The sequence below is a fragment of the Schistocerca serialis genome, chromosome 3, assembly GCF_023864345.2.
Source record: "Schistocerca serialis cubense isolate TAMUIC-IGC-003099 chromosome 3, iqSchSeri2.2, whole genome shotgun sequence".
Lineage (NCBI taxonomy): Eukaryota > Metazoa > Arthropoda > Insecta > Orthoptera > Acrididae > Schistocerca > Schistocerca serialis.
This window is the reverse complement of record NC_064640.1, coordinates 165523351-165538093: the sequence shown is the minus strand read 5'-3', so window position 1 is coordinate 165538093 and position 14743 is coordinate 165523351. Positions and strand designations below refer to the sequence as shown.

The window sequence follows — 14743 nt, the reverse complement described above, 5'->3', positions numbered from 1 at the left end:
AATAATTGGCTCCTTTTACCGACCTCCCAACTCAGCAGCGTTAGTGGCAGAACAACTGAGAGAAAATCTGGAATACATTTCACATAAATTTCCTCAGCATGTTATAGTCTTAGGTGGAGATTTCAGTTTACCAGATATAAACTGGGACACTCAGATGTTTAGGATGGGTGGTAGGGACAGAGCATCAAGTGACATTATACTGAGTGCACTATCTGAAAATTACCTCGAGCAATTAAACAGAGAACTGACTCGTAGAGATAACATCTTGGACCTACTGATGACAAACAGACCCGAACTTTTTGACTCTGTAAGCACAGCACATGGAATCAGTGATCATAAGGCTGTTGCAGCATACCTGAATATGGAAGTAAATAGGATTATAAATGAAGGGAGGAAGGTTTATCTGTTTAGCAAGAGTAATAGGAGGCAGATTTCAGACTACCTAACAGATCAAAACGAAAATTTTCTGTTCCAACACTGACAATGTTGAGTGTTTATGGAAAAAGTTCAAGGCAATCGTAAAATACGTTTTAGACAGGTATGTGCCGAGTAAAACTGTGAGGGACGGGAAAACCCACTATGGTTCAACAACAAAGTTAGGAAACTACTGCAAAAGCAAAGAGAGCTTCACTGCAAGTTTAAATGCAGCCAAAACCTCTGAGACGAACAGAAGCTAAACGATGTCAAAGTTAGCGTAAGGAGGGCTATGCGTGAAGCGTTCATTGAATTCGAAAGTAAAATTCTATTTACCGACTTGACAGAAAATCCAAGGAAGTTAGGATCTTACGTTAAATCAGTAAGTGAATCGAAACAGCATATCCAGAGACTTTGGGATGATGATAGCATTGAAACAGAGGATGACACGCATAAAGCTGAAATACTAAACACCTTTTTCCAAAGCTGTTTCACAGAGGAAGACCGCACTGCAGTTCCTTCTCTAAATCACTGCATGAACGAAAAAATGGCTGACATTGTAATAAGTGTCCAAGGAATAGAAAAGCAGCTGAAATCACTCAACAGAGGAAAGTCCCCTGGACCTGATGGGATACCAATTGGATTCTACACAGAGTACGCTAAAGAACTTGCCCACTTCTAACAGCCGTGTACTGCAAGTCACTAGAGGAACGGAAGGTTCCAAATGATTGGAAAAGAGCACAGGTAGTCTCAGTTTTCAAGAAGGGTTATCGAGCAGATGTGCAAAACTATAGGCCTATATCTCTGACATCGATCTGTTGTAGAATTTTGGAACATGTTTTTTGCTTGTGTATCATGTCATTTTTGGAAACCCAGAATCTACTCTGTAGGAATCAACATGGATTCCAGAAAGAGCGATCATGTGAGACCCAACTCGCTTTATTTGTTCATGAGACCCAGAAAATATTAGATACTGGCTCCCAGGTAGATGCCATTTTTGTTGACTTCCGGAAGGCGTTCAATACAGTTCCGCACTGTCGCCTGATAAACAAAGTAAGAGCCTACGGAATATCAGACCAGCTGTGTGGCTGAATAGAAGAGTTTTTAGCAAACAGAACACAGAATGTTGTTCTCAATAGAGAGACGTCTACAGACATTAAAGTAACCTCTGGCATGCCACAGGGGAGTGTTATGGGACCATTGCTTTTCACAATATATATAAATGACCTAGTAGATAGTGTCGGAAGTTCCATGCAGCTTTTTGCGGATCATGCTGTAGTAGACAGAGAAGTTGCAGTATTAGAAAGTTGCAGCAAAATGCAGGAAGATCTGCAGCAGATAGGCACTTGGTGCAGGGAGTGGCAACTGACCCTTAACATAGACAAATGTAATGTATTGCGAATACATAGAAAGAAGGATCCTTTATTGTATGATTATATGATAGCGGAACAAACACTGGTAGCAGTTACTTCTGTAAGATATCGGAGAGTATGCGTACAGAACGATTTGAAGTGGAATGATCATATAAAATTAATTGTCGGTAAGGCGGGTGCCAGGTTGAGTTTCATTGGGAGAGTCCTTAGAAAATGTAGTCCATCAATTAAGGAGGTGGCTTACAAAACACTTGTTCAACCTATACTTGAGTATTGCTCATCAGTGTGGGATCCGTACCAGGTCGGGTTGACGGAGGAGATAGAGAAGATCCAAAGAAGAGTGGCGCGTTTCGTCACAGGGTTATTTGGTAAGCGTGATAGCGTTACGGAGATGTTTAGCAAACTCAAGTGGCAGACTCTGCAAGAGAGGCGCTCTGCATCGCTGTGTAGCTTGCTGTCCAGGTTTCGAGAGGGTGCGTTTCTGGATGAGGTATCGAATATATTGCTTCCCCCTACTTATACCTCCCGAGGAGATCACGAATGTAAAATTAGAGAGAGTCGAATGCGCACGGAGGCTTTCCGGCAGTCATTCTTCCTGCGAACCATACACGACTGGAACAGGAAGGGAGGTAATGACAGTTGCACGTAAAGTGCCTCCGCCACACACCGTTGGGTGGCTTGCGGAGTATAAATGTAGATGTAGATGTAGATCACACAACATGGTTCTGGAGTCCATTCTCGTGTCTTCAAATGTCAACAGTAGGACACAAGCTTTCAAATTCATGTTTGAAAAAGTTACAAGTGCGGTAAATAATCCCCCTCACCTGCTTGTGCAGCACTTCACATTTATTACCATCACCTGGCTCTTATTTTTAATACGAAAAAGGCTGACAGTTGAATGAATAATTTGGCTGTCGTGAAGTACAGCAACAGTGCAGCATGTAGGAGCAAGGTTTCCGCTGTCTAGCTGTAACTCGCTGCTCCTTGCTCAGAAAGAGAATGAATATTACTGGCTGCTAATGTGTAGTGGGGGGGGGGGGGGGGGGGATGTGCAGAATGGCTGAAAATTGGCCCACTTTTCAACATGACAAGGATTTTAATATTGCACAAGCTTGGTACTTCCGTTCTACTGAGCATAGCCTTTATTTGAATGATTCTAAAACTTTCACAGCAGAATTGGATGGCCGGCAAAAACATACAGTGATTAACACGAGTTCAACTACATCTGTTACTCGCACCCAGGTAACTTCACAGTTAGACTCAGTTTTGACCTCAGTATGGAGATCACTTGTTTCATTTACTTAACAAAACATTAAAATATTAACTTTAACTAACTCTTCTTCCATGATCACTTTTAAGTTCACTCTATATCCACTGTGAGACAAGAATCAGCAACAGTTTTGTATTTTGTAAAGTGAGTGATAGAAGTGTATTTTGTATCAAGCAGCATTATCTCTAAATTTGAAATTAACAAAAGACTGTTACTCAAGTCGTGTATTAAAGAACAAGTTCTGAAGTGTTCAGTGTTCTAATACGACTAGTTGTCACATATTAAAGACAGAAATATTCATGACTTTAGGCTTCCACGTATTTGACACAACAGTTCATTCTGTCGTTTTTGCACAGTAATTAACAGTACATGACACAATATGTCTATTTGGAATATGAGCATACTCCATTCTCTCTCTTTTTTCTTTACCGCTATTACTTTCCTTTCATTTCATTTAATAACAAAGCTTTAATGTGGGTAGGTTAATTGGAAATGCTTTCAGTTACTAATTGACAGATAAAGTACCAAAGCCTTAAGCACTGGAACATTATTTATATTTTTACTTTTAACACACTTAAAAGAGAGATTCCGAAATTGAAGTTTAGAAAATCGTAATATGAAACAAATCCTTTTGGGTGGACTAGTGCACTACTGGTGATTTCTTCCACTTATGAATAATGGCATCACACATTGTGCAGTTCTTTCAATGCAGTATGTGAGTTTTAACAGTCCTTTTCCAAGCTTCTGTTGCTGTAATTGGATTGCTTGGTCAGACTCCACGTGTACAACTTCTGTCCTGTTCTTTATGACCAAGCTATTCATTTCTAGTTTTCCAGTGTCCACTTGTTCACCACACACTTCAACTGGTAAAACTTAAACTTCACGCCATTATATGATAGACACATTGGAATGATCTTGCACCAAAATCTCCAAAGTTCTTACTTTTCCGATAGTACCACCAAATTTTACCTGTAAAAATGTGCACTATACATTTGTTCCATAGCCAGTTCTACAAAACAACAATATATTGAATGACTCTCTCTCTCTAAATCAAGAATAGTTTACAATATGAGATTACGAAGTTAATAACAGTATGATCATGTTTGCAGTTCAAATTTGCAAAATATATGAGTAATTAACTAGTGTATACAGTTATGGAAATTCTATTTCTGTGTGACAGTTAATCTCATATAGTGATAATGCTTACTAGCCATGCCACCTAGCAGATGTTAGCATTACCCAGCTAGTCAGGCAGTTATGCTGCATCGAATACAGATGTCTCTTGCGCATTCATTCTGACATTCTTCACCACCACAAATGATGCAGACCTCCACTCTGGAGCATGTCACACTCTTTAATCTTATGGTCACAAGGGAATATGATTCCTTGAAATGTCACAAGGTTATGTATGAAAGATTACAGATTGTAATTTAGCTCCCAAGCTGCATGTGAAAATGGAAGAAATCCTGGAACAGTCTTTTGAAGCACATAGGGCCAAATGCCAAGTGGTCGGAGTCGATTTTAGGTATAAATATGATATCAGCTCCTATGTATTTACAGTAAAAGAAATGACAGTTAGTATATCACAGAGCTCTTAGAGTAATAAGTAGTTCCCCTCCTTCTGGTAACGATGACTGGGTGTTTGTGTTGTCCTCATCATTTCATCATCATTCATGAAAGTGGTGAGATTGGACTAAGCAAGGGTTGGGAATGTGTATGGGCACACGCAGTTAGGTGCCCCACAATCAAGTCATCATCATCATCATCCTTCTGGTAACTTTCAGTGACATATTTTGGTAGGAGAATGCTCAGCCACGTGTGGGGAGGAATGTGCAGGATGAACAATGGGTACCGCTAGAGAGCCTGTATAGAGAGAGAGTGGCCAACGCCGCTATGGTGGCCATGTTTCTGCCAGACTTCAGTGGAACGTTCGAATGGGCGATAATGGAGTGCTAAGTCCGCAGAAATACCTCTGTCCCCGAGACAAAAACACGAGATGAAATTGCGAGAAATACTCAAGTAAACGTTTTTCGAATGATTGAATGCTTACTGGATCAGTAATACATATCCCTAATAGTACAATTTCCTGCAGTGAATGTGAAAACCATTCGAGACATAGCTATTTCTGTTTTGAAGCTCATTTGGAAGACAGAGCACCGCAATAACAAGAACGTAAACAACAAATATAGTCCCTGTGGGATTTGTTTTCCATCTCAAGCAAAAAACGCTAAAAATATAGTTCACATTACATCTGATAAAATCGTAAGCAGTGTACCACATGTGACATGCAAACATGTTTGAAGACGTGACAAAAAGTATTCACAAGACATTCTCACAGGCTGAACACTTCTCATGAGTAAATTCACCATTAAGAAACATTATTGATATCAGACAATGGAAAATGCACTGCAGTAACGAACTAATGTAACAAGAAAACTAATTCTAACAAATCTTACTATCTCAATTCAGACAGTAAATTTGCAGACGTGGTATGCCACAGAATGGAGAAGTTTTCAAAGACGATTTGTTCAGCAAAAAGTTGCAAGTTAATAGTGCTGTTGCATCCAACTACAAATGTGAAAAACGTGTTAATAATTTATCTGTGTCAAAACTCAGGTGTTGATAATAGTGAAACACAAAAATTCCTTGTGTTCTGGTCCACAAATAACCTGAAATTGACGTCACAAATTTTCTGTTATCAGTAGGACTTCATAAAAACTTGTGGCACGAAAATTTAAAGAAATGTAGTACATAAAAAATCAGTACATTGCAATGCTTGTTGGTGCGACGGTTTTACAAGGAAACATGAACAGGCGCCTGAAACTGAGGGTTACTTCATTGAAGTAAAGAAGCAAACAATTTTGGTTATAGGATTAACCTTTTAAAAAAATCTATGAACATATGCAATTAAGGAATTAGTAGCTACCCTACATTATGAGATTCTGTAAGAGATAAGATGTTTAAAACACAAATGTGTGTTAATTCATATTCCTTTCCTGTTACAACTGATTGCGATTGCGAATTTTTGTTGTTTGGTCATAATTCCTCAGCCTATTTCTACATTAGATGATGCAGAATATATTTTCAGCCATTTGTCACTACAAAGATGACAGTAGTAAAGCATGAGCATTGCTCAAGTATTTAGCATCTTAAAGCGCTGCTCAGACTTTTCAGGTGTCTTTAAACTTTCAGATTGTGTACAAACCTATAATATACAATGCACTTATATCTGCCTGGACTTACCTCAGTATGGCTGTGTCCTGCATTCAATTACATCAAGTTTTAGGTCGCTTCCTCTTGACCGGACATTACAGAATGCAGCAAGGGAGAATAAATTTGAAACAAGAGATCCGTATAGAAAAATTTCTATTTGGTCTACTACAAATAATGGCCATACACTCCCTTTTTCCACAGAATATGAATATTCAGGTTGCAGTCATCAGTGAAGAATTGCACCTCCCAACTGACCTATGCAGTGCATAGCTTTGAGGTGGCCTGGAATTTTCATAAGCTGTTCTCATTGCCATCCTACATAGTTTCCTATCCACATGGTGACATTATCAACAGTACTGAATTAGATTAGATGCATTGATGTACTGGTCCATAGACCCCACAGTGAGGAAAAAATGCACATGAGGACAGGTCGGTGTTCAGCAGACAGAAAAAGCACTATGGGACAGACTGGCACACAGAAAGGAGAGAGAGAGAGAGAGAGAGAGAGAGAGAGAGAGAGAGAGAGAGAGAGAGAGTGGGGGGGGGGGGGGGTGTACTTGTGAGCTGCTCACTGCTTCTTTCTCTAGGTACAAAAAATTATATTCGTTTGCATTGCACTGACGTCAGTTCACACTATGGAATAATGTCCAGCAGGACACTCATAACAATCTGTCCTCATTTCATTTAGCACTGGTTGTTTTATTTTATTCATATAATGGAGTCTAATATTATGGGCAGACAGAAAACACTACCTCCACCTTACAGATCTTTTAGTCAAAGGCAGAAAGAAGAGGAAGTGTAGAACATAATGAGACATGAATGTATAAATGTGGAAGTACATGACATTTTTCAAAAAATTATTTGGTGAAGTATTTCCTGAAATATTTAATTATGTTGTCCAGGAGTAGTGTGACTATTGGCAACAGGAAATCCTCTGGAAATTTCAAGTATCTTCAGATGTATTACGAACACACAGAATTACCCAAACTCATTACTTTATTTTCACAATAACAAACAGATATAGAACAAAATGTACATCAATACGAATGTAGGCAATTAAAGGTAGTGAGTAAAATAGAATGCAATATCTCTATTTGTCAGTAATTAACAACAGACACCATTACCCTTATTAAGGCTTTAATTAAACAGCAGAAATGAAACCCATCATACAGTGCATAAACAATGTAGACATACAGGTTTTTTGGGCACAGTAATTGAAATTCGTTTTCATTATACGCATATCAATTAATACTATGGAATAATGTCCAGCAGGACACTGATAACAAGAAGCTAAAATGTAGCTAAATATTAAAAAAAAGTTGTGGGATACTTAATCCTAAGAACTTGGTAGATTTTATTAACAAATGCTTTAGCAGTGGTGACACTTACCTACTACAGAATTTACTAATACAAGCCACTGTACACCATATAACTCTATGCTACTGCTAGTGTTTGTGGTATTGTCTAGCAATACACAGTCGGTAATTTAGTGTTCAGTATAAAAAATAAAACTCCCAGAGTTTTAAACAACAGTGTACTTGCCAAGAGAATGCATTAATAGGATGAAAGGGCTTTATTTGACAGTGTTAATATACCACTGATACCCAATTACAAATCCTCTACATTTCAAACACACTAAGTTTCTTCCTGTGCACACAGATTAGGTGGCAGTCAAAATGTAGGACATTACAATAATTCACAGCACTGTCATCTCTCACAAAGGTAGTAAAAACTATTCAAAAAACAGGCTTATGAATCACTTACAGCAGACTTCTCAGTAAAGAATGATTTGACTTCAGATTTAGAAAATGTAAAACATATGTGGTGGCACCATTTAACCTTTTAGCCACTAGACCAACAAATTTTGTTAAAGAAACTTGACATGCTTAAAATGTTGAGGGTAGTGAGGAAATGGTTTCTACATTACCTAGAAAACAGAATGGAATGGATTACTGAAACATTTAACTGTATTGGCAAGCATGTCTCAGAAGAGTACATAAATATGGAGGATGTTATGCATCGGGTACAATACTATTCCAAGCTTACATTAACGATTACACATAATGTTCCACACTAACAGAAACAATACTGTTCACAGATGACAGCAACTTTTTGTTTACTGCTCAGTCACCAGAAATACTGAAGTAATAATTGTACCTATTGTAGCACAAACATAGGCAATAAATAACAGGACTACACAGATAAATTGAAAACAATGAACTTAGGATAACAAAGAAATCTGATTTTCTAAATCTGATCATAAATGATCTGAGTCCCAGACATTAAATTCTTTGCTGTGTATGTTGTTGACCAACTGATATAGGACCAGCACATCAAATACCTTGAAATTATAATGTATGCACCACAAATACTGGACCATCTATGTGACTGCTCATGGTTAAAATCATTTTACTTGTTTGGTTAAAATGGTGGTGTTATTCTGAGATCTGATGGTGTTATGAAACTTGTATTGGTCATTAGATACAACTGAAACACAGTCCTTCACCCCAGAAAAATTTCAGAGCTGAAGCACAAGAAACAATCTCTTATAACTGTCACATAATACAGATCAGTTTCACTACAACTACCTAACATTTTGAGCCAGTCCATGCGTAGCAGAGGTTTTGCTGGCCATAGCATGGCCACATTTCAAGCACATATTCTTCTTCATTTTCAGTCAGAATATCTTCAGGCGAAATCTGACAAATCATTTCACCAGTTTCAATTTAATTTTGTGGCAATCAGGAAACTGAACTCCTTGGATTTGATCGTCACCATGAAATTTATCAATAACAGACTGAAAACAGTTCAAATTCTGTGAGTTTTCAAGTGTAGGAGCAATATTCCTAAAAATCACTTCCAGTTATTCATAAAAGTGCAGTAAGCTATGGTTTGTCTGGCACATGATGCTACTACATTCAGGCACTTCTCTCATAGCTTGTAAAATTTCGTTGCACTCCCTATAACATATCCGGCAATATGATATAATGCATTTCTTTCGATGTTACTTAAGTCATCCTCACAACTGATTTCATGCTCTTTCCAACCTTTTGCAAGCTTAAAAACAGGCTGAGTTACAGATGATGTGGGGTGTGTAATGGAATGTTGGTCAAGAAAACTTGAAAGGTAGACAGAATCACTCTTGTCGTAGGATCCTTTTCATACGTCTGTGATATACTGAGCAACACAAATAGTTTTCAAATTGTTTTTTAACTGCAGTGCTGTGGGAACCTTCTGAATACTTCTAACACAGGAGAACATATTTTATAGGCAATCTTGAGATTGATTGATTTTTATTGCCCAAAAACAAAACATTTACAGGGATGTTAATCTAGCTGTCAGCAAAAATTTGTAATTATTCTTGTGTAAAAAGATTTCCTGCGGATCAAGTACACTTTGTGTAGACAGTCTCACACCACTTTGAACTGGTTTCCAGCGACCGAATTTTCCAATTTCAATCTGCTCAAATATCATCATAACGTCGTTCAGCAATGTGATAGCCTCCTCCTTTCTTGATTGAAGGTGCTGATGGCAGTAATTGGATGCCTAGAAGTCATTGTTGAAAACCATTTGTTAAATATCTCAACAAACCATGCTGTCATTGTGTATTCAGCAGTATCAGTTTCAGAAGACATAAACTTTAGACCACAACTGGTTTCGTGGCAGAGAAAAGTACGTGCCTCAGAAACCTTCATTTTGATCAACTTATTTGGTTCTATTACATCTGTTGTTAGCTTGGAAGCAAGTTTCAAATCATTATCCTGATCAAAGCAATGTAGTTCCTTAATATGATTACAGTCAACAATTGTGGATGGCAACTTATACTTGTCCCTTATCCTCTCAGGAATGTTTATAACCGTGTTGGACAGTAAACATTGTCTAACATTTTTAAAAGGTGTGGCACATCTCCAATTAATTATGTTATTCTACCTGCATCTTCAGGATTTAAAATTTAATTCTGAATGACAGAATTTTTTCCAGGAACAATTCCAAAATGTCTCCACATAGGTTAGGTTAGGTTAGTGTTGTTTAACGTCCCGTCGACAACGAGGTCATTAGAGACGGAGCGCAAGCTCGGGTTAGGGAAGGATGGGGAAGGAAATCGGCCGTGCCCTTTCAAAGGAACCATCCCGGCATTTGCCTGAAATGATTTAGGGAAATCACGGAAAACCTAAATCAGGATGGCTGGAGACGGGATTGAACCGTCGTCCTCCCGAATGCGAGTCCAGTGTGCTAACCACTGCGCCTGTCTCCACATACTTTGATTTGCAGCACCCATATCTGATGTCACACACTGTACACTTAGTCCTATATGTTCACTGCATTTAATTATTTGTAAAACAATGCCACACTAAACTTTACCATTTACATTATTATTAGTAAAATGATATGCCACTACTTCTTCCAACTGGAAGAGATACCACCCAAAATAAAAACACAAGCATGTGTGACAACACCTTCATGGCTTGGAAGGTTAACAGGGCCAGTATACTCACCTGTTCCCACATCAAATTCCCTGCTTGTAGTAATTGACATTTCATCAAGCAGTAGAACACAGTCACATTCTTTTTCACTCATACTTTCAACCTTTTCTGTGAGAAGCGTGAAGACTTTTTCTAGAATACCAGAACTGAAGTTCAAATCTTGAATTCTCCTCCTTAGTGTATGCTGCGATGCCAATGGGAAACCTGAACTAATTAAATAATCAAATCCTTTGCTACCATATGCAAATTTCAAGTGGAGAGCTTTTTTCACACTACTCGCTGTCCATTTCAGTTTGTTTCTTATTTAAACTCTCCAGTTGACTGTCATTAAACAGTGTTTTTAGTTTATGTGGAACTGAGTGACACACACTGTAGAGTCTACTTTTTAGTCATATATTCCTCAAAGTAAGACAGCTGACCTCCTTGAGAGCTGAAATCTGTCTTTTGAACATGAATGTAACCTTCTAGTTTATGTAATTTTTCTGTGAGTTCACATTCTACTGGTTCACTTATATCACTGTCTTGCACACTACACATGAGATCTTCATCACACTGGTGCTAGATTTCTGCAACAGTCTCTGCTGTGGGACTGCTGCTTTCATTTTCTTGAGTTGGATGCTGATGGTGTAGTTTAATTTTCCTTCTTTTAACCTTTAGTACTATGTGAGAAAAAACTGTTGGTATGGCATTGGATTTGAGCTTCCTCTTGCCATTGACCCTCACTTTCTCCCACTGGTCATCAGTGAAATGTTTCTGTAATAAAGAAGGAAAAGAAAGGAGCTGTAGTAAATTGATATCTGAAAAACATGTTTACCAAATATACTAGAGGGAAAAAAAGAGAGACAAACTCTGAAAAAAATGTGTGAAGCTTCCTGCCCAAACAGAAGCAATGATAAATTGATAAACAAATAGTCTAGTCATCTGGAATGACAAGAATATGTTGACGTCTGCTACACAACTACATTTTAATTCTATGCTTATAAGAATTAGATGTGCTATGAAAAATTGCACACAGTCAATACACAGGCCAAATGTCACATCTCACAATAACATCTAACTTACAACTCACGTTGTATGCAGTTGGAAAGTTAAAACCACTTACCCCACATAGATAAGAGTAGTTTGTCAGTTTCCACAAGGCTCCTGTGTGATTTACATCACCCCCGTTTACTGCAACGGCCCATTGCTTTCTTCTTTCCTCATTCGGTGGAAATACAAGCAAACGAAATTCACCTTCACCTCTGTTGGTACATCTGAAAGTAGCACAACCTGGCATTGTTTCTGAATGTCTGCAGAATAAATTAAAGGTGGTCAACTACATATGGTACCACTGCTATTATGCTTACTTCAAAACAGTAGTGATTTCATAACAAAATACTTTCTTATTTGAGCTCATATTTAAGCTCACACATGTAAATTTCAAGCAAAAAGCTGTCTAAGTAGGGTGCGAACACATACAAAGTGCACAACAAATCAGTAAATAACTCAAATTACCTTCTAATTGTTTCCAAAAATCTTCAAAACAGTAATCTAACTCTGAAAAGCATTGCAAACATAGCACTTGAGAGGTACCTGTGGCATAAACATGGTGTCACAGCGGCTCAGCCAGTCACGTGTGATTGTACCTATGGCCACTCTCTCCCAGTATATAGGCTTTCTAGGTACCAGTGCTTCCATAGCCTGCACATTCGCCTGAGATATACTTGTAAAACATTGCTTAGAGAGTGTCGGGGTTGCAACTTTTGTATCACAGTCTAGAAACACTGTGACACATTGTGGGATAGTAGACAAACACTGTGAAGGGAAATATCTTGAGAAACAATCAGGCTCTCAGATTCAATGCTAAAATGTTTTGAGGTTCTAAGTACAGTGTGTAGAGTAAAAAATTTTCAAAAAAATTATGTTTTAGTTTTCACAAACACTAATACATTTAAAAGCTTGTAGTGTATGTAGTGTGAAAGGAATTACATACTTAGTTGTGTTCTGAAATTAAAAGTTTTTACTTTATGTAAACTCACCTGCGTAGAATCAGCATTCAGCCGCATTTACATGAAGTCATATAAACGAGTAATGTATGCATAGCTGGTAAACTGACTTTTTTCATATTATTACTGTAAAAATTATGCCAGTGATCTATGGAACACATAATTAACAACTTATTTTACCACTGTTGATATTATTGACAGACAACAAAATATGGTAATTAAATTTAAAAGAACTGTTGTTATTATACACTATTGAAATACAAGTTTACAGAGAAGAATACCATTGCTTAAGTAGCACTTAAAATAATTAATTGAAGTTTGCCATGTAACAATTAAAGAAATCGCTCTGATCTTGCATATGGGTTTGTGAACCATGCATTATTGACCAGTCTCTTACTTTTAATGTACAGGAATGTGTTTTCAAGTACATTTTCTCGTTACACTCTTATATTAACAATATGCAGACAGAATGCATGTCACTACGTAACATTGTTGGATGTAGTATGAATTTTTAAATTTTGGTATGTCTCATATTTTCTTAGGTTTGCTCATTAGATTACTTTCATGTTATCTGGTGCTTTGAGTTTTTACATGCTTTCTGTTAATGCTAAATATTATGGTAAGCTGTGTTTAATTTCAGGTTTGACCAGTGAAGTCCCTCCAAGTCCTGAAACAGTTGTTGGCTGGCTTCTTGAACATCCATCTCACACATTGGTTGAATCGGATTCTGACTCTTCTTTTAATGAGATGTCATCAGATTCTGACACTGCATCAGAAAATTTAGGATCAGGTGTGGTGTCTGGTGCACCAGATGTGAGTATAATTTCACTTTACATAGAGAGAAAACCGTACTTAAAAATAAAGTATTCCACAGTTTTAAACAGTTGAGACACCGTGATAAATCGTTGTCATTGTTATGTTGTGCTGTTTATTGGTTAGTGTGTTGACTGTGCATTATGTTAGTCTTATTTTAATTCATTTTTAGACTCACATTCAAGATGACTCTGTTAAACTCATAAACTGTTGTTGGCAGTGCTGTGTACTATCAAATGGTAATATGTTCAAAATAACGAAGGAGTCTGTATTGGCATAAGCTTGTTTCAGTTTATGATGTACTTAAGATTTTGAAATTTGTGGAATAGAAAGTTTTCAAGAGCTTTATTTTATCTTGGAATATTTAATTTTTTTTAGGTTACATCAACAACTGGCTATAATCAACGAGCAGATTTTCTAACAAATGATGAGTATGCCATGTATGTACGTGATAACATAACAGAAGGCATGCTTGTGCGTTGCTGTAAAAGTTATGAGGAGGTCCATGAAGGTGATGTGGGGACTGTTTTGAAGGTAGCATATGATGGCCTTCATGATTTAAATGTTCAGGTGAGATAATGTTTGGGTACAAATCTTTCAAAAGCGCAAAGAAAGAAAAAAAGAAACCTTTGTCCTACCTTTTGAAATAATTTAGCCTGTTGCATAATTATTTTTGTTGCTATCTCCACAGTCACAGTGTAAAGGAATAATATCTCATTTACAACCAGTTTTGAAACCAAAATAAGTCAAAACCCTATCAAAACATTTGCTTTACTCCATAGCCTCATAAGTAGTCATGCAGTTATCTGAGTGAAGTACCTGAATTTCTTCTCCCAGAATGTCAGGCATAGTACTGCTCTAAACAGCATTCAACTACAGTGTACAGTGCCAAAAAAAGAAAGAAAGAAAGAAAGAAAGAATGAAAGAAAGAAAGAAAGAAAAAAAAAAAAAAGATCGGATGTCAATGTATCTTCAAACACTTACTCACCATCAGTGTGTGTAAACGATTAGAGCTGCAATACTCTATACCAGATACACTGTCCACCAGAGTGAATGAGTGCTGTTCATGTTTATGGTTACTACCAGGCCCGCTAGGGTGTATAAGGGACGTGAACAGCATCATACCACTGTGAAGGACAAGGAGATGCTGTGTGCTTGTGTAGCATTAACACCACCTGACAGAGTTTGAAA

General features: G+C 37.5%; 1 protein-coding gene across 1 annotated transcript in view; it reads left to right on the top strand.

Annotated features, from left to right (window-relative positions):
• Positions 1 to 14743, top strand: part of LOC126469882 (E3 ubiquitin-protein ligase HERC2) — an 846528-nt gene that overhangs the window by 458510 nt on the left and 373275 nt on the right. Inside the window, exons 45-46 of the mRNA XM_050097213.1 lie at positions 13380 to 13552; positions 13931 to 14122. Of these exons, the coding sequence (XP_049953170.1) occupies positions 13380 to 13552; positions 13931 to 14122 (365 nt within the window). The remainder of the gene's footprint in view (positions 1 to 13379; positions 13553 to 13930; positions 14123 to 14743) is intronic.